We start from the raw sequence: 26306 nt of genomic DNA, 5'->3' as shown, positions 1-26306 counted from the left end.
TGCAGGGGACAGATAAGGTAAGAAGATGCTATGTGAGGGACAGACAGGGCTAGGTGGCTGGGTAAGGGACAGCTTGGGGTTAGCCAGTCATGCAGAAGGAAGAAAACTTGCAGAGAGAAGGAGTCAGTGCTGTGTGGAGGTGAGTGAGAGGACAGGCGTCAGAGTTGCCTGAGAAAAGGTATGACAAGTTTTTAGTAAAGGACTGGTGATGGTGCCAGTTGTGTCTGTCTTGAGATAATTACTACATAGAGTTAAGCTGCATGGAGGAGAGGGCTAGGTTGGATGTTAGGAGGAATTTCTTTGCACAAAGACCGACTTAGAGCCAGGATGTGACAAGGTAGTGTTCGGTCATAGGTTGGACTCGATTACCCCAGAGCTCTTTTCCAGACTAAATTCGGTAATTCCCTTTATCGAGCAGTTTTCTCACAGCTGGCAGCAGACCAGGTGTCTGTGAGGCCTAAACATGAAAAGGACGTCATTCCAATATTCTTTACTAACAACTGACCGCGTGCACAGCACTCTCCCTGCCAGAGACTTTCCGGTTTTGTAGACGCTTTTGTGCAGAGGACGGAAGGAATTTTTTCATTACAGCACAAGAGCGCTGTGCAAGGCTCCCGCCTACTGGGGAGGCGCTCACGTTCACGGGCAGAAGGAACCCCGAAGGCCCGTCCGGGCCCTCAGTCTCCGCAGACCACAGCAGTCTCCTGACCGAGTGCGGGCAGCCGGACACCACCTCCGGCGGCGCCGCCGCCATCCCAGGCGCGCCCTGCCGCGAACTACGGCTCCCGGCACGCCCCGCGCGCCGCCGGCCGGCAGCGCTGCTCGTTGATTGGCGGCAGCGCGGCCCAGGGCGAGCGCAGGCCTTGCCCGGCGGCCCCGCTGCGTGGTGCGCGCCGCGGGGAGCCTCGTCAGAGCTGGGTGCGCGGCTCCGCCCCGCTCCCGCCGCCGGACCGGCCCGGCCAGAGACCCGCCCGGCCCGAGACCCCGCCGCGGGGCCGCCTGGCGGCGGGAGCGGCTTGTCCGGTGCCCGCGGTTTTCGCTACCGGGGGCGAGAGGGGGCCGGGCGGGATCTACGGCTACCGGAGCATCCACGTCCACGTGTCCCACGCTGTAGCGAAGGGAGCCTGAAAGTTTGGGGTTCCTTCCTGTTTAAGGGAAGTTTTGTAGAGGAGGCAATAAAGTTTCCATCTTGTGAAGAAGTGGAGGCCTGTACGTCTGCAAAGTTGTAGCAGTTTTGTGTTACGGGAAGCGTTTGCGATATTTGCTCTTACCACGTTATAAAAACGTTTGTTTTACCTAAATATCTGTATGAATCAATACTAGGAATGTTGCCTAAATATGTGTGAAACAGTGACGTGGTCAAGCATATGTATGTATGTGCTTTGGGTTGTGCTGGGCTGGGCAGCATCCCATGGCAGTTTGGGCATTCAGTGTCCATGTGTCACCAAAACTGAGTGTTGTATTCTAGCAGTGTATATTCTAGGCTTAATGCTCACTGTGATTGCTCTGCAACTCATGTTCAGGCATCCAAAGATAATTATTTCTTGACAGTGTAGTATGGCATGAGGAGTTCTTGTTCAGCTCGTGGCTGCATAATTTCTAGCTTTCTTACATCCCAGAAACAGATATCCTATAGACACTGTCGACACTTCTGTTCTTACTGGTATGTTCTCATACATGGTTAAATATCAGATGTAATTTAACAAAACTGCATTTGGACTGGTTATATAATTTAATGTGACACAGATCTGTGTGGGAAATTGTTTATTACAAAATCTGTATCACATTGCATCATGTATATGTGCATGCCTCCCTGTTCTTTAGCAAGGAGTTAGTGAAATTGTCTGCACAGCCATATTAAAATAATCTTTCAAACATTTCTTTTTCTGGTCTTTCCTGTAGACTGGGAAGCATGGCTGCCAAGAAACTAAGAAGAACACAGCTGTCTCAGGAAATGTGTGAAAGGCTGAGTCGCTATCAGATCACTACCTGTCAGGTGAAAGAGTTATCTTGTTTGTGGGGGGTTGTTTTTTGTGTTTGGTTGTTTTTTGGGTTGTGGGTTTGGTTTTTTGTGGTGCTTGTTTTATTTTTTTGTTTGTGTGACTGTGTTTTAGTGCATGTCAAGCTCACTTTTTGGCAGTTTAATTAAAACAGGGAGCTTTACTTTCTATAAAGTAGGGAGCATTTCAGATTCTGTCTGGTCTGCTGCCTTGTAAAAATTGAGCTTTAAAATGACAGATTCTGAACTAAAACATTTAAACTTTTATGTACTTACTATCCCTGTGGAGGTAGGGAAGTTGCAGAAGCAGCTCTGTGGAGAAGGACCTGGGGGTGCTGGTGGACAACAAACTGTCCATGAGCCAGCAGTGTGTCCCTGTGGGCAAGAAGGACAATGGGATCCTGGGCTGCATTAGGAGGAGCATGGCCAGCAGGTCAAGGGAGGGGATCCTGCCACTGTGCTCAGCCCTGGTGAGGCCACATCTGGAGTGTGTGTCCAGTTCTGGGCTCCTCAGGACAAGAGGGACAGGGAGCTCCTGGAGCTGGTCCAGTGAAGGGCTATGAAGATGATGAGGGGACTGGGATCTCTCTTAGGAGGAAAGGATGAGGGAACTGGGCCTGGTCAGCCTCATGAAGAAAGGACTTGAGAGGGGACCTCATCAATGTGTAAAAGTATCTGAAGGGAGAGTTGCTAAACCTGTCAAACACTTAGTAATTTTGGACAGATTGCATCAATTTAGTCCCCACCTGGATTTCAAGGTTGAGCTCTCCGAATTGCTGTCATCTTGCAGGACTTCTTATGTCTTTCCCTCCTGGAGCTAATGAAAGTGACAGGACAGAGCTACTATGAGGTGCAGAAGCTTCTTTGTAAAGTCAGCCGAGCTTGTGCTCCCAGAATGCAGACAGTAAGTATGCTTGTGTTGATATGTTGATACCGCAAAAAAGCTGAAAATTGTTGCTTATCTTTTTTTAGCTGGGAGGCCTGTGGTATCTCAGTTTTACTGCACAATGACATAATGTTTTTATCTTTAAATGTAGGTCTCTGATGCACTTTAGGTTGATGCAGTTACATTTATTAGGTATTATAGCCCTGTGAGATTGTTCAGGCTTGCAGCATCAATTCTGAGTGCAGTAGGGAAATAAGTCTCTGCCAATCCAGCATGTGAAAATGATTTCTAGTTTGTATCCTGCAGCTAAGAAAATAATTTTGTTTACTAAAAGAAAATAATAAGAATTTCAGTATAAATTTGGTTTAGATATAAAAGTGGTGCCAAGAATTGAAGTGATCCTGAAAATAATTCCTTGAAGATTTATTCCACCCATGTAAATGATTTGTAGTGTGCCTTAGGCTACTGTAGCCTAACTGTGCAAGAAGGAAACATGTTAGCTGCAAGGCAGTGGTGGCATTTTCTTTCCTTTTTTGAATTCATATGAAAAGATGTCTTTTAGAACAGAGAGGATAGATACAGACAGTTCTGACCTCAGTCAATGCAATCCCCTTTTTATTTCTTATGAAAATAATCCAAGTTGATAATGTGTCCAACATAATAATGTGTAATTGGCATAGTCATTACAGCAGTAATTCTGTGAAACTTTAAATCCACTAATATGCTGCAATTAAGTTAGTAATAGAAGAATTATTATGACTTTTACTGAAGGTATTTAAAGCTAGCAAATTGGTAATGAGCATTGATCAGGGAGTTTCACAGGTTGAAAACAAACCTTGTTGAATAGGAGGAGAGACAACTTTTGTCACATCATGATTAAGGGCTTATTATTTAATATTGTTATGAGGGAGAGGAAAAAAGACAATTTTACTCTGTGAGGTATGAATGGAATATAAATACAAGGAAGGGTGATGAGCTAAGGGCAGACTATAGCTGAATATAACAATACTTCTCTCATTGAGTGTTGAGTCATACCAGGTTGTTGAAAGCAAATACAGCTTTGCTATTTCCATTTTAAAAAGCATTTTCTGATTTGCTTGTTTTGCTTTGCTATTTTCCCCTCCTTTTGTAGGCATATGAAATGAAATTAAGAAAGTCTGTCAACCCTTCTTCAGCCTTTTTATCTACCACGCTTCATAGTTTGGATAGAGTCCTGCATGGTGGCGTGCCTTGTGGATCACTCACAGAGGTAACTTGTTTTAAATATTTAACTTTAGTTGAGCATTCTACCTAGAAATCAGAAGTCACAGGTTGGACTGTCTTGTGTCAGGTCCTTCAAATTCAAATTTTTGGATGAGAGCAGTCCTTGTCAAGTGCTTTTCTTTGTCTACTGTGGCAAATTGTCATAGTAGAGGAATAAAAATGAAACATTACGACAGTCTTACTTTGAAGCAAATATGTTTTTTTTCACCCTATAATCAAGCTGGATTGATTTTGAACTCTGATAGAAATGACTTATGAAATCTAACAGTGATTTAAAACATACTAGGGTTCAGGCAACACTGACCTGAGACTAAACAGTTTCTGCTCTAGGGTCTCATATAATGAGGGGCCAGATTTTAAAGGTTCTGAGTATTTCTTTTTGTACACAATAGAATATACACCATGCAGGTTTCCATAAAAATGTTTAAGAATGCATCCATGAACTTAAAATGATCTATCAGAATGAATGTTTTCTTCATATTTAGGCCTAGCTTTGTTGCCAATTTTCTGTAAGAAATTAAGATCAGAAGAACTTAAGGTGAATACTGCAAGTCTTTAAATTCTGGGATAAACAATTTGCTGAATTCTGTTTTCTTATAACTAGAGCTGTTCCTGTGTAGTAGGAGCACTGCTGCAGAGGCAGGAGGAAGAAGTAGGATAAAGATGTCTTTTCCATGATAGAATGATTTATCCTTGAGCTTGTGACTGGCTCAGTAGTGGTGACCAAATATTTGGAATATTGAACATGCATTTTTTTCAGCTAAAAAAACCCAACAAGTTGATGTGATCCTTTTGGGTCCTAAGAGCCACATAGTTAATTTACAAGGCTGCTAATAAGTGTCATTAATATTTCTTTGTTTGTAATCCTAAATGGAGCTATCATTCAGCAATCAGTGCAGTCTGTCTGATGTGTTCTTTCCTGAGGATCAGGTAGAATGGCTCTAGAGCAGTAATGGAATTCAGGCTTGCTGATTGCCATTTTCTTGGCATTGCTCCAGTGGGAGGGACCTGGGGAAAAGCAGTGGTTAACATGCTGGGAGTTTAGGTGACCTTAAGGATTTGTTGTTTTTGTTTAAAATTTTATTTAAAAGTAAGATCTGCAAGGAGTTGTTCTCAAAGTATGGCTGTCAAATGCAATTTTCCTGAGATGATATAAAATAATGCTCTACAGGAAGTGAATCTAAGTGTTTAATTTTCAGAGCTATGTATTTTGAACGCTTCTTAGCTTGCTTAATTATCACAATACTCAGTCTTAATTTTTCCCCCACAGTGTCTTCTTGCAATATTTAGCCTTTAAATATAAGAAAACTTGAGTAACTGTTGATTAACTGTATTTTAAGAGTAGTCATGTTGCTATGTATCATTGTATTTAAAGTTAGTTGGGGAGGAATGAATATATTCAGAGATATGCCAAACTTTTATCTGAATGTAAATGAAAAGCACAGCACCAGGAAGGGTAATATTGCACTTTTAAGGTTTTTTTCCTTCTGAAAAAAAGCTTTTGATTGTTAATATTTTTGTGTTCTAAGATATTTGGTTAAAATGAGAAGACCTGGTGCAGTTTTTTACAATGGGACATCTCACCATGGGGCAAGACATGTAGTGGATGAGACCAGAACTGCAAGCACTGCATCCTTCCACCTGCCCCTTGAGCCTGGCTGATGATTCATCCATAACTATTTAGTCAAAAGTAATACAGTGATAACTAAATAGGATCCAGAAATGTGATGAATAACTCAAAAGACTAGATGTGTCCAACAAAAAAATAAGATAGCCTATTCCTTTTTATTTGCCTTTTAGGTACAAAGTGTGGAAAGTAATTAGGGCACCTATTAGGGGGTTTTCAGTAAATGAAAAGGCAGATAACGATGAATGCGGAAACTGATTTTCTTTTCTTTCAAAGGCTGGTTCTAGGGATTTTAAAAAGCATTTTTTTGCAAGGGTCTTGAGGACCCTTTGCAAGGGTCTGAAGTAGTTTTAAAGGTTGGTGGTACTGTAAGTGTTCATCAGGAATGCTAGATGGAATTTCAGTGGAAAGGTAACAATTTGCTGCTGCTGGTTTGATGCTGTGCTTCTGCTGCTTTTATGCTCTACTGCGGTTTGTGAACGCTTTCAGGGTTTTTTTTTTTGTTTTGTTTTGAGTGATTTTTAGGATTTAACAGTCTTAATTTTCTTTTGCAATTCATGGGAGCATAGCCGACAAGCAGATTTTTTGGCTTTTTTGAATTAGACAGATACTTTAAGTTTGAGAGAAGTTATCGTCTAAATTATCCTGAGTGCTGCATTTACTTCCTGACTGGTAGGGCTAAATAATTTTCTTTCTGTTACTTTACCCAGCAGTGAGGGTGGCTGGAAACCTGGTGAGTACCTGATCAGAAGGATTAGGACTTGTGGTATCTTCTCCAGCCAAATCCTACTGCTTTTTGAGGGCCAGAGGGATTTGCTTTGCATTATTGTCTCAGACCTTTTTTTTTTTTTCTTCCAAGCCACTATTACATTTTAAACTAGAGTCTAAATCATAGCTGAAATTCTGTGGTTAGAGCTTTTGGCCAAGTTTTATGAGGAAAAATTAAAATAGTTCCTTCTTTGAATATTGAAGGGTTTAATCTTGTGGTAGATGAGGAGCTAGCTCTTTGTGATTTCATCCAAACCCTACAGATGTGCCAGAGAAAATAGTTGAAAAATAATATCTCTGCCTAATAAAATATGCTTTAGAAAACTGTTGTGGTTTTCACATTTCTCTCTGGGTGATTTTTTTTTTTCAGAGGAAATTTAGAGTAAAACAAACCAAACAATTTTTTTGCAGACATTCAATTTGAATTTATTAGAGGAGTTTCAAGTAGGATTCTGTTGTTCTAAACACTTGCTAAAACAGTGGTAACTACAATAAAATGTTGCAGTTGTGTAAAATTGTTCACTGGATTATTTAAAAACCTGTTTTAAGGCCCTCTAAAGGAATGCAGATTAAACATGAAGTATTGTTGTTTTTGGGAATAGAAATACTTTCTTGCTCCATTGGTTTGCTTCCTTGTACTGCAAAGTTCCCTCATTTTCTCTGATATGATGCTCATATCTTTGGACATTTTAATAGCATCTCTGCTGACTTAGCTTCTGTGTCAGCCACTGAAATGGATGTTGGTTCCAGTGTATCTCCTGGGCAAGGCTGAAACTACAAATGTTTTTTGAATATCCTCACAGTTGTCCAGACATTTTAATTTAACAAACTGGATTGATGCCTTCCCTTCATTCATTTCAAGTTGTCTTTTTAACAAGAAACAACTGGTGAGATTCATTGGCTATCACAGTGTAAAGAATGTATATTGCTTCTGCAGTTTTTATATATGCTTTGGGTTCATATTAAATTGTATCAGATATTGCTGATATGATAGTTTATAATTTAAGTACACTGGCAGGGGAACAGATAATTGCATAAATACGACTGATTCCTGATCTGTGATTCACTAAATGCAGTGTGTGCTTTTAAACAAAAATCATTTAATGCTTCTCTTGCATTAAAGCTTCAAGCAGATTGATTGATATAGCTTTTAGGCCTTCCTTAAAGACAAAGGTGATTAAAGGGATTTTAACTAACCATTAACTGTGGCTAGTGTGATCCTTCAGTGTTTCCCTGTAATTTTTCTGTGCTTCAAGACATGCTACTACTTCTTAAAGCAAAACCATAGCAATACTGTAATATCTTGTGGTGAAAGTGTTTCTGCTTGAAGCCAAACCATTGTGCCTGTAGTCTCAAATCAGTTTGATTTTGAGTCTGTCTATTGTAAAGTTTGTTTTTAAACTTAAAGCAATAGCTCTGTGTTTAGGCATTTGTTCTGGCAGTACTAGGTGTTTTGAGACAGCATGCTTTGTTTTACAGTTCAGCTTCACTGGAGAGGCTTGCTTCTAGCATAACATTGAACCTATCACTGTTTTCACTGCCTAAGGTCACTTTGACTTTATTTTTACTGTTTTCTGGCCCTCCTGGTACTTATGGGTTTCATAATCTCTCTTTTCAGAAGCAGTGACAACGTGATACTGTGATCTTGTATTTAAAGACCCACTGTAGTAGTAATGAACTTGCAATTATCTGAACACAGAGCCCGGCATTCAGACACAATCTCTAGAAGATTTGTATTGAATAAAAGACAGCAGACTGCCATCTCTAGTAGAAAAATACTGCTCTCAGAAACTGGTGATCTCATCAAACAATGTGTTTTCTGGATCCTAGTGATTTTTCTCTTCAAAATCATGTGGAAGCTTTTCATACAAGCTGAGCATGCTCTATTTGAATGCTGCTTCAGTGAGCACAGGTGGAAGCTTAGAACTGGGAAACTGGTTTGGATCATTGAATGGTATTGGTGTTGAAATGTGGTAATAGGGAGTTAACACCAGTGAGAAAACACATAGTGCAGAGTGTAGTCTCTGGGGCAGATAAAATCTGTCTTATGTATATATGTGGTTCATATTGAGCATTCAGTCTTTATAGGATATAAGCAATTATCCTTGTTGATTTCTAGGAGAGACCTGGTTTAACCAAGGTAATGATGATTTATAAGGAGCTGTTTGTGAACTCACTAGCTCTGGACTTTCAGCTCTAAAAGGTATTGATGACACGTGAATGTCAATTTAATTCAGGGACAGATGGAAGAGAGCTTGTTGTCTCTACGGAAGATGTGAGGGGGAGAGTAGGGGACCTCCAATTTGAAAAGCAATAATGATATCAAAGAGATAACATATAAGCATAATGCTCTGTCTGAAAAGCTTTTTTTATTCTTCAGAGTATGATTTTGTCTGCAAGGTACAGGTCCAAGACTAACTGCAAGTTGGTCTTTGTGGACTGTGTTCTGTCTTTTCATGGCAGTTGTCTCCTTTGGTAACTGGAAGAGCAGAACTGGGGGAACACTGACTGATGGGACTTAGATAAAAGCAGAATTATGGTGAAATGAATGGTATGTTGCTAATCTTTTTCCTTTCAGATAACTAGCCCACCAGGTTGTGGCAAAACTCAATTTTGTATTATGTTGAGTCTCCTGGCTACACTGCCTGTAAGCATGGGAGGACTGGATGGGGCTGTTATATACATCGACACGGAGTCTGCATTCAGTGCTGAAAGGTAAGATCCAAAATTCTAAAATACACACAGCTTCTTAGCACCTTTTACCTTGGAGCCCTCATTTATTTTCTGAGCAATAATTGTGCATTTTTAAATACTGGTGGTAATTATTAAACATTCCTCTGGTGCATGCAGTTATTCCACAGACAATGAAATTAATTTAATAAAGTGGTTTGCTCACCTTCCTAATTTATATGAGTTTGCAGATTCTAGTTCTGGTATAACAAGGTGGATGGTATGATCTTTAATTTTTAAATGACTTATCAGTCCTGTACCTGAAATCTTGCTTTGCAGTTTGATTGGTGGAGTTAACAGGATGTTAACTGCAGGATGCAAAGGCCCAGCATTTTGACTACAAAGGCAGTGGAGGTTTTCCAGTGAACAGTGGGACTGACGTTGCCAGTTTTCCTTCAGATTTCCATCCTGTTTCTGATGAATGGGGCTCGTGCCCTCCTGCATTTCCGATTCCCTTCTGCAGTAACCTTGCATCTCCTCTATCCTTAGCAGTTGTGCAGTACTCTATTACCTGACTTCTAGAGCATCTCTGGTTGTTCTAATGTCTCCTGCTTGCCCCATGCAACCCAAATGGCTCTGCTCTGCACTTCAGTGTATTTGAATACTGAATGGACAGGAGACATCCTATGCTGGATTGCTTGAGAGTCAGACATGTTGGTTGCCACTCTTCCCATGTCCAGAGTCTGATTAACTGTTGAAATAATCATGCAGCGTTTCATTAAGTGTAGCTCTAATTTATTTTACTGAGCCACCAACTTTGCTAAACTTTGTGGTTTTGATGTTTTTGAGATTTCTATTTCTTTGTTTGTTGGAATGAGCAAGTTCAAAATTTACCAAGGATCTGGGGAAGGACAAGAAGTACAGTAGTCTCATCCTTGTTTGTGTGGAAAAATGGGCAGAAAGAGGTCCAATGAAATAGTTTATGTATTTCAGATGGTTTAGTAGCTATAGCCATGGCATGAATCTGGAGTATCAAAGTAAATGTATTTCCATTGTTTATTCATTACAAGTTATTATGGATGAGAAGGTGGGATTTCTAACCCTGCTTTTTGTCATAAAAGTTTGAAGTATAGTGTATGAAAGAAAAAAAAGCTTCAAGCAATGGCTCTGCAAAGTATAGTGCTTCCTCCTTACATACCACCTAAATTTTATTTCAGGTCCCTGAAATTTAAGTAGTAAAAAAGGTAGGATCTAAAGAGTAAATTAAGACTTTCACTTATAAATGAGTGCTAAAGAAAAAGAAAGCAGTTTCAGATGAAATGGAAACTGCTGAAAATGGAATAGGATGTAGAAAGGAAACATGGCAAAATAATATTAAGGATGAAAATATTTACGTATTAAATAATATTTAGCATTATTGCAAATGATGAGCACAATTTCAGCAGACTGACCATATGTTATATTTTGTGTTGCATCCTCTAAGGAGCTGAACCATCAGGGCCAGAGAGGTGCATATCACCTTTTCCCAAGGTGGTTGGGAGCTGGAGCATTTGCTGTTTGTGGAGATATTGAGGGTTTGCTCAGTTGAGCGGAGAGAAAGTGTTGGGGCAATCTAACAGCAGCCTTCCCTTGCCAATGAGGAGGCCTGAAGGAGATGGCAGAAGGGTTGTGTGCTGGGAGACAGCTGGCTTCACTGAGCTTCATTTTTGGGCTGATATATGGATATATTTACAATTCCTAACTGCCTTTGTGTGAAAAAGTTTTGCCCAGAGAGGTGGTGCTGCCTCCATCCTTGAAGGCTTCTGAAATAAATAAAGACTCAAATAACTTTTTCCAACTTCATAGCTGGCACTACTTTTTAAAAGGATGCTGCCTATAATGTCTTGAGTTCTCTTTCCAAATTGATTTTAAATTTGTTTTTCCTAAAAATCACTTTAACTGTGTTTTAATGAAAGGAGCCAAAATTTAAGGAGATGAGTAAGTTGTGCCCACAAGTATAATCCACTAGATGCCACTCTTCTCAAGCTATAGGTGGTGGGATATGTCTGCTTAAAATATAAACAATTAAGTATTTTTTTGTTACTGACAATTAAAGTCTTCATTGTGGAAGAAAAACCTATCTAATAGATCTTCTGTTTCTTACCAGCTTCTTAAATTTTTGTGGTGACAAAGCCCACTCTGATTTCACTGCAAGGCAGAGGTGCAAAGGAAGATGGCTAGAGTTGGAGAGTAGTTTTGTTTAAATGAAATTAACATAGAGATAAAGTAATTAGAATAGGAAAATGCTTGGTGATTGAGTGGAATCTCTGGTATAAAACTTGAAGAACTTAGTTAGTAGACTTTCCTTCTAGAGGAGATATGCCCTTTCTTTGCATACAGACACAATGTCTTCCCTAGTGTACCACTGACTCAGCATCACTGCAAAGAGAACATAATTATTCTAACTTCCACTGTTTCATTCTGACTGATAAAGTATGCTTTTCCTTTTAAAAAGATTTCCAGTCTTAGTTGATATCTGCTTATGGTTCAGAGCTTTGCTGTATTTGCTTTCTTGAATACTTGCTTGAATACTTGATGCCTTATTGTCTTGTATTATTCTTTTTGCAGTATTATTCCTTCTGTTTTTTGGTTTTTGTTTTTAATAGGTTGATTGAGATAGCAGCAAACAGATTCCCTACTTATTTTGACTCAGATGAAAAGCTGCTCTGCATGACCCATAGCATCCACCTGTACCGTGAGCTGACCTGTTGCAGTGTACTGAAGAGGTATTCTTTTTCAGAGTTTAAGAAAAGACAATTTTGACTAGCTTGTCTATAACAATATTTTTTTTGTATCAAAGTTTTATGAAGAGCAATTAATTTATTTGAAACCTTTTCATGTGGATACCAGCATGGTTTCCAGCAAAGTAACACTGCTACAGAAAGATTGAAATTGCCCTTTTCATTTTATAGCATGTGACTAATACACTTGATGCTTTTTAATTTCTGATAGACAATTTCTATGTGATCTGATCCTTGTAAACCTTTAAAGAGGATTGTTCATGGGACAGGTATTCTTTTCAATTGTGGTGAGACATAGAATAAGAGTTATATTTTCCGTGAATTCAAGTTTTTTCCTCCAAAGCAGTTTACTTTCAGGAAGTAAACTTCCCTCCAGTCATGGGAGGGAAGAGTTGTTTAGCAGTCACTAGCCTGAGAGCAGTGTTGTGTTGTCATGTTGTTACCTTATATTAATTTGTGAACATATGTTGCAATGAAAATTAATTGTTATATTTTAGCATAATGTCATATGTTTTATGTTAGTGAGAGAGTTATTATCCGAATAGTTTTTTCTTCTAAATAGCAGCTTTATCAGAGAACAGCTAGTAGTGTATTAAAGAAATGTGGAATGGCTTGAGTTGGAAGAGAGCTTAAAGATCATCTAGTTGCAAAACTCTCATCATAGGCAGGGATAGCACCCACTTGGTCAGGTTGCTCAGGGCCCCATCCAACTTGGCATTGAGCATATCAAGAATGGGGCTTCCACAGCTTCTCTGGGCACCTGTGCCAGTGCATCACTATGCACTGAGTAAAGTATTTCTTCCTGACTTCTAATCTAAATCTCTCTTCTTGTAGTTTAAAGCCATTTTCCCCATGTCCTATCACTATATACCCATGTAGGAAGTTCCTTTCCCTCTTATTTATAAATCCCCTTGAAGTACTGGAAAACCACAGTGAGGCACAGTTTCAATGCCCACTTTGCCTGCTGCCTGCCATTCAGGGGCTGTACAGCATATTGTTACTAGTTGGAGGTGTCCCAAAACTCTCTTGTGGAGAAGTCCTTCCTTGGGCCTACTGAGCTTCAGATTCTTTTCCAAGTATCTTTAATACATGCAAATGTTAATGCAGGTCTTGTATGATGAGAGAAAAAGTGGGACTGATTAAGCTTATTAAAGGGATCTTTTTTTTAAAGATTTCAGTGTTATATAATGGTTCTGTTGTGCAAATAATGCTATCAGTGACTTTTTTTTTTTCTAGGATTATGTCTTTGGAAGAAGAAATTATTTCAAAGAAAGTTAAACTTATAGTAGTTGACTCTGTTGCTTCAGTTGTTAGAAAGGAGTTTGATACAAAACTCCAGGGCAATCTGGCAGAGAGAAGTAATTTTTTGACTAGAGGAGCATCAGTGTTGAAGTACTTGGCAGAGGAGTTCTCAATACCAGTAAGTTCTTTCTCCTTTTCTAATTCTTTACCTTATAGTATCGAGTAATAGAGAAGAAGGAAAATGACAGGAACACAGTAACCAGACAGTGAATCAAGCAGGTACAAGCTGAAATACAGTTGGGAAATAGAAGAACAGTAATGGTTCTGCTTGGTGTGTTTCTTCTGTGATTTTTGTTGTTTTTTTAAAAATTCTTAGAAATTATTTTTATTTTTTATTGATTTGGGACTTTAAGAAATTACTGGAGTCTTCAACTGTCTCAGTGCTTTTTTTTTTTTTTTTTTCCCTTAAATCCTACATTTTCTTGCCGTTAAATATTGCTTATCCTGATGGTTCCTTTGTACTGTGTTGTCACTCTACTTAATCCATACTTTGGGTCAGTGAAGATTTTTTTCTGCCTCTGTTTCTCTTACTTAAGTTAATAGAATCTCAAAAAGGCTTATGCTCTAGAACAGTGTAAATTCCTTTTGTAGCTGATAATGTGTGCTAATTCCTGCAGAAGGGAAGCTAACAGCTCAGCAAATCCTTGTCTGCAGACTTGCCCATAAAATGCAAAGGAAGACATGGACACTGAGTGCAAGGACTGGGCAGACATTGAAAGGTGTTTTAGAAGATGTAAACTGTGTATATGTGTTTGTGTATGTGTTTATTATGTGATCCACAAAGGGTCATTTCAAAATATCTCACTGAAACTCAACTCTTTGAAGTATTTCTTGGTATGGGTAACCTACTCATCACTCCAGTGTAAGAGGAGCTGTGGCAAGAATGTGAGTAGGACTGGTGGGTGCTTTTTCACTCTGATGCTCCTGAGGTTACATCAGAAGTAGGAAGTGTGGAATTGGCTGGTGTAACTTAAGAGCAATGGATTTCCTTCTGCTGTGTGACTTCTAAAGATTCTGATGGAGAAGATTAAACTCTGCCTAGGTGCCTTTAAAGTTCATATAGAAAAGATAGCATCCCAGTGAGTGCACCCAGTAAGTTTATAGTGATTGTGTATAAAGCCAGGAAAGAATTGTGTAAGCATGTACACTGATATTTTGAGAAAATATTATGTAGTCCTTTGAGAAAGGGGTGAAGTTTTATGAGAAGATACTGTTTCTGTTTCTCCATTTTCTTCTCCTTTAGACAGCCCCTCCCCTTCCCTCCACCTTCACAGAAATGGTGAAGCTGAGCTGGATTTGAACATCTGACATTTCAGGCTGCTGTCCTGATTAGAGCAGTGTTGATATGCGTAAAAGTCTTAAATTGGACAGTATGATGTAGCTTAAGAGTGATCCCAATTCTTCCTACATAAGAAGAATATGAAGCTCTAACATCTAGAGATTTCATTATGTTAAAGCTGACAGGTTTGTTTTGCAACACTTTCAGTACCTGATGTTGAGATTGTTTCTCACTGTGAACAGTAAGAAGTTCTGGGATTTTTAGTGGGAACCTGTGCTTTGATTACAGCTTTGACTTTTTGAATTGGTCTGAGATGTCTTACCTTTTAAATAAAATTTTTGAAGATCCATGTGAATATGCAAACTGAAAGCTTGTATGATTTTAAAGCAACTATTGATTAGATTTTTCAGTTTATTAAATGCAAACCCACTCTTTTCATTTATCATCATTAGCAAGCATTGCTTGTTGGTTGGTTCTAGAGCATTCTTTAAAACTTGTTGCAAAATAAACTTCAGTAACTCCTACTAATTAAGAATTCCTAGAGCGATTGGGCTAGAGATTTGGCTTCTTGCAAATATGAATTCCTAGGCAGGGCTGCCTGGCTATCATGCAGAATACAGTGTTGGAGTGTGTTGTGCATCTGCAAGTGTTGGTGCCTACTGCAAAATCAGTTTGCTGTTCCATGTGTTGCATTAACTGCCCTTACAGACTGAGGTTCTCACTGTAAATAACTGTTGGCATTATATCAGATGTTTTTACTTACCTAGAAAATAATAAATATAAATTTGTGACTCAAGACCTTAGTAAGGTTGCAAAGTGATTTAGATCACTGATAAATTGGACGCGTGAATGTAATGCTTCATGGCACAAACTGGGCAACTAAATGCTAAATTGGGCAACAATTAGGGAGACTCATTCTAAGGCTGATAGTTGAACCTGAATCACTGGAATGCATTACTGAACATAAATAGCTGCTTATCATCAGTATGTTTAAGTGGGCATTCTTCCTCTGTTTCCTAAAAGGAAATGGGTTCAAATAGGGTTAAGTTTGTGGAAACCCTGTGCTACATTGTTATGCCAGAGTTAAAAGGATTCTAGTGCAGGTATTTCTGTTGGCATTATGAACTCTCTAGCTGTATATAATTGTTTGTGGTGTTAGGTTGTTGACTTGGATGCACAAAAGTGGCTAGAGGTCATAGTTTCTACTGAAGTCAGAGGGAGCCATTTCAAACTCAGGTAGCTCTGTATGGTATGAAGTATTTGGAAAAAAGTTGACCTTGATTATACCAAAACTGATGGTGGTTGTTCATTAACCTCTCTGCACTTGTGTTTTCAGGTTGTAAAGTGGAGCAGAACTGTTCAGTGAGAGGATATTGTGAGAATAGGGTCATTACTAGGGATGAGGAACTTGTACTGAGTCAAGAACAATATATAGATGCTACTTGGAAAGTAGCACTTGCCATCGTACTGTAAAATTTAAAACAGTTGTAGTAAATGAAGACTTAATCCATGTCTTGAGATGAGAAAAAATAATAAACGATTGAATGGTGGTACCATCTTAGCCACTGAATGAAGCTAGTGAAAGTGGTTTATGATTGTCATTATTTGCTTGACTTAATTTTTTGTTGTTGTAGGGTTTTTTTCTTTTTGTTGTTGTTTGTAGAGTACAAAGAAAAGCGAAGTTTTTTTAAAAAAATTATGGGTATTAGTAAAGCTTAAGTAATTTCTCAATGAGTGAAGTATGGTGCCTGATTTCGTTTCTCAATCTTTTCTTCCTTTTAACTTAGCAGTAAGCCCAGGTTCATTCTAGGCATTTGAAGTGATGCCAGAGCAAGAGGAAACACAAGGTTTGGGTCACTTATGGCCAACTGACAGGTGACCTGGCAGCCATACTGATGACTGAACTGTCTCTGAAGCTTTTGCCTCCAAGGGGCACTACGTAGCAGTGTCCCTTTTTCACTTTCCTGCACAAAACTGTAGCTAAAACATACTTATTTTTCCTCCCAGGTTTGGTTGGAACCAGCCAGTCAGATCAAAAGCAATTCCTGGAAACTGAGAAGGACAGCCTGATTATCAATGAAACAAAATACCCTTTATTTTTGAAATCCAGTAAATATACAAATCCATATGAAAAACTTACATTACCTTTATCTGTTAATAGAGCACCTTGTAGCTGAGAATATTTGGATCTGAATGTTTTCTGTTACAATGTGTGTTGATGCTGTGTAACAGATTACATATTTAACAAATAGTACTCAGACTTATATCTCCTGTTCAGCTACCTGACTTCCTTAGCCATCTGAAAAAGGAAGAAAGTAGCATACGCTTTGGATTTTCTTTCTTCTGTTCCATGTTCACAGGAAACTGTATTATTAGTAGATGGTATTTGGTGAAAGTAATTCAGTGTTTGTGCTGGTTGAGAGATGTCTCCTTTTCAGTAACGAGCTAAAACTAAACCCCAATATGACTAAAATTGTTGTTGAGATTTAAATATATACCTCATAAATTTTTTGTTTGCAGACTGATTTTCTAGTCATTAATACTTGAGAAAATACTCCAGAAGTGGCAGTTAAAAAACCAAACTACTCTAAGCATTCTTTTAAATGGGAAATTGAGTCTGATGATGACATTTCCTTTGTAACCCTAAGGCTAATGAAATGACAACGTTTGGTGTCCTTTATGCTTTTGTCTTGTGCTTAGATCAGTGAAGTGAACCTTTGTTATAATCAATATGTTGGTTATTGCTACCAGCAAATGTATGTATGGTCTGTTCTTTTTTTAATTTGTTCTTTCTGAAAATATGAAGTAACTTAGGATGAGAGACTTTAATATCTTGTGTGATTTTTATTTTTTTTTAAGAGAAAATGAAATCTAAACCTTACATAATTATTCTCCAATGCTTTTGTTTTCTATGCTAAATAAATTAACAGGTGTTCAAGAAGCCCACAAGTTCCACAGGTAATATGTTTCCCCATTTAGGACTGACATGCTCCATTTAAAAACTAAAATACACTTGATATTTGTAATATGACAACAGGTCTGTCACAGTCAATTTTCTTTTCACACTCTGATCTCATAGATTTTAGTTTCAGTGCTTCACGATCACTTATGCATTATGCTCCTTAAGCTTTTAACCAACATTTTCATTTACTTTAGAAAGCCAAATGTTTAGCTAAATGTATATTTACTTTTAGGCTGAGCAAGCTTTTTTGTCTCAAAATCACTTCATATGGAGAAATTACTTGACATCTTCAGTGCCTTGTCTGCTGTCTTTCATTAAGTGTGTTTACTTGTACTGTCTCATCTTCCTGCAGTAAAGTGTCTCAAAACTGAAGTGCTTCTGTTGGCACAGAGGGAATATTCAAGCTGTTAGTTTTTTTGTTTATAATCAAGTATTCCCATTTTGCCTCAGTCTTACTTCTTTTTATTCTGTTTCCACATGGATGGTTGCTTGCTACCTCCTCTGCACTTGAGCTATTGCTGTTCTGATATTTGAAAATATTAGTTTATGGAATGCAAAACAAACTGTGAAGTAAGATTCCTGAAGAAAAGTTGATTTAGATGACAGTTCTCTTTGAATTGGAAATAAATATGTAAAGAGTTTGGTCAAAATACAGTTGATTTGCTGTTGCATTGTGTAGTAACAGTGTATGATGACTTTTCCTAAATTATGGGGATAGATTAGACTTTCAGGTTGTTTTGATTATATTGGGACTGTAAAGCTGCTGAAATGCAAACTTGGTTTTTGTACTTTGCCATTAAAAAGTATGTGTAATAGCAGTGTTATGGAAACTGTAATTTAATTATTTTTACAGGTTTAAAATTAGAAGAAACTTTACTTGTGAAACTTAGAACTAGTTCCACTTTGAAGCTTTCTAGAAAGATAAATTTCTTACAAGTTACACCACATTGCATCATGTGTTTCTTTAATGAGGAGTTAATGTTATCAGAAGAAAACATCTTGAGTTACCAGAATTTAACTAGCCATATTTAGGCCAGATCTGGTTCAGACTGTTTCTAGTGGTGAGAATTCCATGGAAGATATGGATCTTTTTCTGTTAAGCTGCTGATATTTATATGTAATGTTATGTCACTCAGGTTTTAAGCATATTTTGATATATTTTAAGCATATTAGTTTTTTTGTATGTGAACTTGAATACCCTTTCCAACTGCTAAAAGTAGCATCTTCCTATTTCTACATAATCACACTGAACTCTTGACCCATCCCCTTTTCAGTCTGGGGCTGCTACTTGTGTTGTTCCTTTCCCTTCATATGAGTAGCTTTCATACTTTTTTCTAGGGAGTTTATGTATTTCTCTAGGTAGCACCATGAAAGTTAACATCATGTGACTGATTAGAAGACACAGTAGAACATTTGAGCCTGCAGAATTTTATTAATATAATTCATCAGGTTCTTGAAGAAACTGAGTAGTTCTCCAATCAACTCAGTAGGATGAAAAGACCCAGTGTCTTTCTTACACTAATCCTATTGTGAACATTATCCACAGAAGCATAAATACTTAGAATTATGTAGATACTGCACCATTTTCTGACTTCATTCTTGTCTATGAAACCAAGAATCTTTCAGTAGACCTGCTTTTGTTTTGAGCCATGGAAAACAGGAAACAAATTAACTACTAAGTCAGGAAGATCACTTCCAAAACCAACTTCTAAAAAAATGAATCGTTGTTCTCTTCAAGGTGTTTCACTTCCCTTGCACCAAAATTCATGTTGGTGTTCATGTCCTCATTAAATGGTGAACTGAACATAATTAGAAAATGGCATTTGTGATAGCTGTATCAGAACTTTTGGTTTCAATTTTTTTTTTTTTTTTTGTATAAAGAGGAGCACCTAACCTTGTTCAGTGTGTTTCATTTGTTTAAGTAACAAATAGTTTGTGAAATGAGTGTGGTGAGGCACTGGAACAGGTTGCCCAGCGAAGTTGCAATGTAGCATCCCTGGACATTTTCAAGGCCAGGCTGGATAAGCAACCTTTTCTGGCAGAGGGCTCCCTGCCCATGGCAGAGGAGTTGGAACTAGATGAGATCTTGAAGGTTCCTTCCAACCTAAACCATTCTATGATGTTAAGATTTCCTACTATGTTATACTTAGCAGTACTTTCATGCCCAGAACTGAGTCTATAGCTTTGGATTTTTAAGTTAAATACTGTAGTGTTAGCTTTTCTTTTTTTTTTTTTTTTTTTTTTTTTTACAACTGCCTGATTCAAAAGTAAATGTCAGAATTTTGCATTTATATGAACAGTGCTATTTGTCAGGTGTGATTTGGCATGCATTTTAATTTTTGTTGTTGTTTACTTGGGAAACCAAGATGGTTAAAAGGGCCTTACAGAACAGTGTTCTTTCTTTCCCTTGCAAAACTTCATAAACTCAGTTTTTATTGGCAGACTCTTTGTTTCAATTATTCCTCCTCTCCACAGTGTTGAGCAGAAACCAATTTTGATAAAAGAGGGTAAATTTGACTGTTAAGTATTGTTGAGTGGCAAAGGTAGATGGCTTTGTCTTCTTGTTTGGCTGTTAAAAATGATCCTCAGAAGGTGCACAGCTTTGTTTTAATTTAAAATGGCTGTTTAAAATGTAATCATAACTATCTTCAGTATTGCTGCCATTTGTGTTCTTTTTTAACTGTCTGGAGCATATATGTTTATGCAGTTTATGGCCTGACACTGTTCCTTTTGGACTATATACCATAAAATGTTTTATACTGCTGAGGAAGAGGAATGTGAAATGGTAGAGCCGTGTTTCCTGTTTTCATGTGGTGGTGGTGGTGGTGAAGGATGTAGTTTAAAGTTCTGTGTTACTTGAATTGAGTTTGTGTTACTTTTAAGGTATTCCCTTCATTGCTTTTTCCATTTTACAGTGCAAGTGGTTTTGCCAAAACCTATCATTCTGCACATATGAAATTATGTAGAAGGATTGCACCAGGATTAACATGAAGGAGAGGGAGTTGAGAGGAATCAGATTTTATTACCAGGTTTATTTTTGATCTGCTATATGATTATGCACAATATTTGCTATAAAGTAGGGCAGGCACTTTCTCTGGTATCTGCCTTGACTTGAATTTCTGAAAGACTTCTAAAGTAAATAGTTTCTTGTGTTTTCTAACCCTCATGGTTTTCACTTCTCTGGGTTACCTTCAGGTTATTGACATAATCTTGAAAGTGAGGTGCCCAAAAGTGGACAATATTCCACATTGATTGCTAGCAAAATTTAAGTATGGAAAAGGATTTCTTCTCATGCCTTGCAGGACATCCTCATGTTTATGCGTCTTTACTCAGTTTGCTTTTTTGCAACAGCCTGATGCTGTTTACTTCCCAGTTATTAAAATCTTGGATCTGTATCTGCTGACTTTGTTGCTTAGCTAGTTGCTCCTTCTAATGTTATTTTTTCTGATTTACCAAGATGATTTTGAATTCTAATCTCATGGTTTGCTTGCAGTCTTCTCCCTGCTTACTTGTTCTTGCAAGAAGTAATCAGTTGTTACAGGTTTTGTCTCGCTATTAGATAGAACCAGACTTCATGCAGACTGTACCATTTTAGTCAATGAGAGACCTTTAAACACCTTTGATAACAACTGCGTCATTTTACAATAAAATTTGTAGAGATTAGCTATAGGTTCTAGGTTATAGTTCTCTAGTTTTAGTAACGTACTTATATATTATGATCTTCTAAAATAAAAATAGTATTTGTATAAAAACACTGTTTTGGTTTTTTCCCTGTGCCCTATCATTTTTTTTATTCTGTATGTGCTGTAAAAAACAAGTTAATTGTACTGATGGGCTTTTATGCTTTGTCTTGGGAGTTTAGGGTTTGATAAGATGGACTGTTTTGACTGTATGAAAAACTGCCTGAACCTCTGGGCCAATAATCTATTTGTGACTCTGCAGAGAGGTACTTAAGTTTTGAGTATTCAATGCTTTTTACATTTTTTCTTGTGCTTCTTCCATGTCCTCTGATTTTATTTAAACTGTGAGTTCTCTAGGAATATTTCTGCATTTGCATAAGTTATAGCTAAAAGGGATTCTAGTCTTTAGACAGGATAGCAATGCCAAGAATAGCTGACCAGATTGCAAGTTGTTAGAAAAATCTTGATGGGTTCTTGAACTCCTTGTTGAATCTTGAGCTTCTGTGTGAGCTCAGTGTAGACAAATCATTGATTTGATTTCCATATTCTCTAGTGTTAGTTTCCTTTTTGGTTACTCAGCCCCAGGACTCCTGGGAGTGAGGACCTGCTCTGCAATTGTTACTCCTATGTAATTTTGTACCAGCCCCCTGAAGCATAAAGGGATGGGGATAAAACAAAATTAAGATTGGGCAATGCATATGTCTCTTATAATGCAAATGTGCCTAGAGATCAAAAGTAAAATTTTACTTTCTTGGAAACTGGGGTTATATAGAAATGATGGTACCACTTCCTTCTTTGTGTCTTCAGGACTGCTTTGTGAGAACCTTGCAGTCATGTGGAATTAGGTGTGCTGCTGGGGCTGCTTTTTGATCAGGTTTGGTCTGGAAGCTCTGTGATGCAGTCTGCTTGCCACTGTTAACTGCAGAACCTGCCTTTTGCAGTCTGCAAAATTTCCTTCTTTCCACATGTAATAACAGACAACCAGACTAAACTATTGTAGCTAGATGGTTGATGAGCCTGTGCTGCCTTGAAAATAGGAGTATGTAGATTTGCAGGACAAGCTTTTTACTCTGAACTTTTTCTTCTGCTGTTTGAGGCTCCTGTGCATAAGAAGAGTTCTTTGTTTTGCTCTGGTTTCCTTACTCTGTTTTGCTTGGAATTGGAATCTGAGCACTATAACATAAGGTCTCCTGAGCAACATCATTCTGACTTTTCTCCAAGAAGACTCCATCTTCTTTATTGAGAACAAGTATGTTTTATGTCATTATTGTCTGAAGTTTCAGCTATGTGTTGATTTTTTTCACCCTAGTTTTCTATTTAAAATAGAAAACCCATCATTTTAATAGCCTTTTAATTTATTTGGCAGAAATTCAGTGTAAAATGGACAGAGCTATTTCAAATACAGATTCCTTTGAGTCTGCATGATCTTAGCAACCTCATCAAAATGCTCATGCTGCCTCTCTCTAAAATGCATTGCTATATCTCATATGAGAATACAGCATTTCTGCTGTAATACAGTAAGTAAACAAAATGAGATTTTAAGATTTTTTTTTTAATTGAATAGGGCTGAACAGTTTTCTGCCAAGACAGGAATTAATGAGCTGCTGTTTTTTCTTGGCGAGATTATATCTGAATTTTAGTTACAACAGTATCTCTTTGCAACTCAGTAGTCTTAACATTTTATACTTCAATTTGGATAAGCTGTATTGCCTACCTTAGCATTAAAATTAATATCTTTGTCTCTAGATTCCAGTATTTTCCATACACTACCTTTGTATTTATTGTATCTCCCATCTTTTGACCTAGGCAAAGAGTGTTTTTCTTTTAAACAATATCTGAGGTCTTGACTGTATTCTTGGCGGTCCATGGTATTATATTTATGTCCTGATCAGCAAGATTAATTCTAATATGTGAATTTTTTAAGTGCAACTGGAACTTTGCTCTTGAGAGGAAAATTGCTTTAGAAGTGTTTACTGCTCAGATGCTTCTTGTAAATTCATAAAGATCTCCCCTAGGGAAGAAGGGGGCTTTGCTACAGGCTGCAGGTGCATGCTGGTGTTCTAGGTACTTTACTTCTCAAGAACATTAATTTAAGCAAAATGGCTTCATATATTGGCAGTCTTTGAAATACCAAATTGAAGTTATTTTCCTGTGAAGCTTATGAACAATACTAGCAAGCTACAGCTAGGTAACTAGAAGTCCAATGTAGGGTGATGTGTCTTTCTCTGTAAGTCTTAAATTTTTGCATCTTCTAAGGTTGGCATGTTTTGGGCTTATATAACTTCTTGTGGTTGCATGAAAGAGCTTTGTCACAGTTCTTTCTTGAATTGTAATGGAAACAGTCATACCCAGGCAGTGAGCACAGTTTCTGAGGAGCCCTTGGGTACACAACATACGCACAGAACTAGAGTGCTGTGTGTTAGAGCAGATGTGTTTTGTTCTGCCTCAGTTATGTCCCTAAAATGGAGCTGCTAGGAGCAAAGAGAGGCTGCTGAAACACTTTGTGAAGCTTGCTCCTGCTTGTCATGTTTTCAAGGAGCAGATTTGCAACAATAAAGGAAATAGTTCCTGTAGAGATGCTGTTTGGGGTTGGCAGCAGCACTTACTGCTGTGTCTCCTTTCTCAGCTGGCTTAAGGGAGTCACAGAAGTCACCACTAGTAGTATGGAAATCTACTGATCTGCAGCTGCCATTCTGAAGCTGTCCCTAGGAAAGAAGACACCAGGTACAAGCTGCAAGCCGAATAAATTATCTGTGCAAATCACAAGTGACACATGGGTAGTATGTTAATTGAGCCTGCTTACAGAAAGTGTGAGTAATCCAAAATCAGGAGGTGGTAAACAAGTGGCAGAAATTCTTTCCTACTTGCCTTGTAATTCATTTCACTGTCATATTTGCAACTGGTTTGTGCTTGCTTATAAGCCTGAACAAGGACGTAAACCAGCTGAAAAAGCAAACCAGGGAAAAAAATGTAGTGGGCAATTATGCAGCTGAACAGGCACTAATGTAGGCAGAAAGGAGAGGCAGGAGTGTGTGGTTTCTGGCAGCAGCAGAAATTTTGAATGTAAAACTGCATCTTCATTAGAAAGGATAGCATGAGTAAAAATGCTAGAGGGATTATTACTCAGAATAAGCAAAGAAAAAGCTTGAAACATTCTTTAAACTTAGGACTTTTCTAGGAAGGCATGTATAACATACCGTTTTTACAATGCTTTGTACTTGGACTAAAGGTGAACCAATGCCTGGTTGTATGTAACCTATCCTTACACTGCTTAAGGCTTTTGTGCACTATTAGGTCAGTGTCCTGGTTTTAATCTGCACATTTGGATTTTAAAATGCATCATAATGTGTGCTATTTGGATTTGTAATATATCCATGCATAATGAATTATAGCTTGGTTCAAAAATTATGCTGAACGGTAGATTTTCAAACTGCAGTATTTCTTCCTGTGGTAAAATACAGAACATGTATAATAATCCATAAAATAGCTGGTATGGTTCATAACATGCTTGCGTTCCTTCCTTATTAATAGTTTCATATCCATCTGTCAGTATGCTATGGCTAAATTATTACCCAGGTTTTTGCAGCTGCTGCTTGAAGAGTCTATAATGTAGTTATCTCCAGCTCCTGTTCTTTGTCTGCGAGTAAGAGGAAATTTTACTGAGAACTTGCTAAATTGTCAAAGACTGTAGGTTTGAGTGAAAGTCACTGATCTTTATTTAACTTAATTGGAATGTGGTACTTTTTTTGTTCTTATGTTCTTTTGTTTGGACAGCATTGATTGCAGTTGTTTCAAGTAATAGTGGATTGTTTCATTTCATTAGTGGTTCTGTACATAGTTGTTGTAGTCCTGTATCTTGTTCTTTTTTTGACCATTTTGTGCAAATTTCAGCTGCTGATTTGTTCTGCTGAAAGCAGACCCTGTTGTGAGGTCTGATTTGAATTGAATGGGGCTGTGGGTAGTATGTGTGGGGCTTTTTGACACCCTCTATTAAAAGGTGGATGAAGATGAATTTGATTGCAGCAAAGACATCTATTGATGTAGAAAGTATGTATGTAGATTGCCAAAGTACTTTGTGCTTGATACTAAACAGTTACTGGAGAATAACAGTTCAGATTATTGCTAAAGCAAAATAGTTTCATACTAGTTACTTGGCGATGCGAAGTTCCAGAAGTATTTATGTGGTCTTCTGTGTGCATGTGCTTCTTAAAAATTCCAGTGCTGTTAAATTCCAAGTGCCACAATTTGTAAATCATAATAGATACAAACTTTTCTAATTTTTTGGTGCCAGGTAAAATCTGTCAGCATAAATGTGTAACGTCTTCAATTATAAAGTAATAATACTTGTGTATATTTAAAAGATATTTTTTTGTGTCTCCTAGAACAGCACTGAGTTTACTGATGTGATATAATGAAATATTTGTCATCTTTTTAGAAAAGTGGTATGGAAAAAATTGCGTTGTGCATACATGACTATTCCACTTGTATTTGGTCCAGTCATGCACCTCTGACTTCTCTTGCCAGTCTAAGATTGGTGGCTGTTGAAATACAACACAAGTTAAGTGTTCATTAATTCCCAAAGCCTTATTTTCCTGACAGGGGCCACTTGTTACCTGCCATTAAATGGTAGTAGATTGGTCTGTTACTAGGGTTGTACTTCAGTGGCCTTTGTTTTGTTTGGCTTTTTCCCTGGTTTTGGGATGTTCATCAATGGGATTAGTTTGAGAGAATATCTTATTTTTGGTTATTTTAATGCTCATTTTTCCTTTGAGCTCTATTTGCCCTAAAGCTCTGCTGGTTTGTAGTTGGCTTTGAAGTCCTTCCTTCTGAAGGAGTAACAGTTGTGTTTTTACTTTCGAGGCTGAATAATCTGTGCAGAAGGCTGCAGTCTTTCTTCTTAGTCAGTGCAGCTGAGTCTTTCAATAGTAGAGGTAAGGTCTGCATACTGGTGATTGTGTCGTGGATTATTGGTACAATGACTTAGTTAATGCCTTTTTTTCTCAGAGCTCTCTAAACATAAGGAGATACTAAGCAGGGGAGATCTGTGAATACCCAGGAAATGAGAGCCTGTATAGCAATCACACTACTTA

The 26306-nt window shown here is 37.9% G+C and overlaps 1 protein-coding gene across 1 annotated transcript in view; it reads left to right on the top strand.

Annotated features, from left to right (window-relative positions):
• Positions 1–1912: 1912 nt before the first annotated feature.
• Positions 1913–26306, top strand: part of RAD51B (RAD51 paralog B) — a 357454-nt gene continuing 333060 nt past the window's right edge. Inside the window, exons 1-6 of the mRNA XM_062494785.1 lie at positions 1913–1996; positions 2790–2903; positions 4018–4134; positions 9122–9258; positions 11859–11978; positions 13230–13413. Coding sequence (XP_062350769.1) covers positions 1913–1996; positions 2790–2903; positions 4018–4134; positions 9122–9258; positions 11859–11978; positions 13230–13413 — 756 coding nt within the window. The remainder of the gene's footprint in view (positions 1997–2789; positions 2904–4017; positions 4135–9121; positions 9259–11858; positions 11979–13229; positions 13414–26306) is intronic.

This window comes from Cinclus cinclus, chromosome 6, assembly GCF_963662255.1.
Source record: "Cinclus cinclus chromosome 6, bCinCin1.1, whole genome shotgun sequence".
NCBI lineage: Eukaryota > Metazoa > Chordata > Aves > Passeriformes > Cinclidae > Cinclus > Cinclus cinclus.
This window is presented reverse-complemented; position numbering and strand designations above follow the sequence as displayed.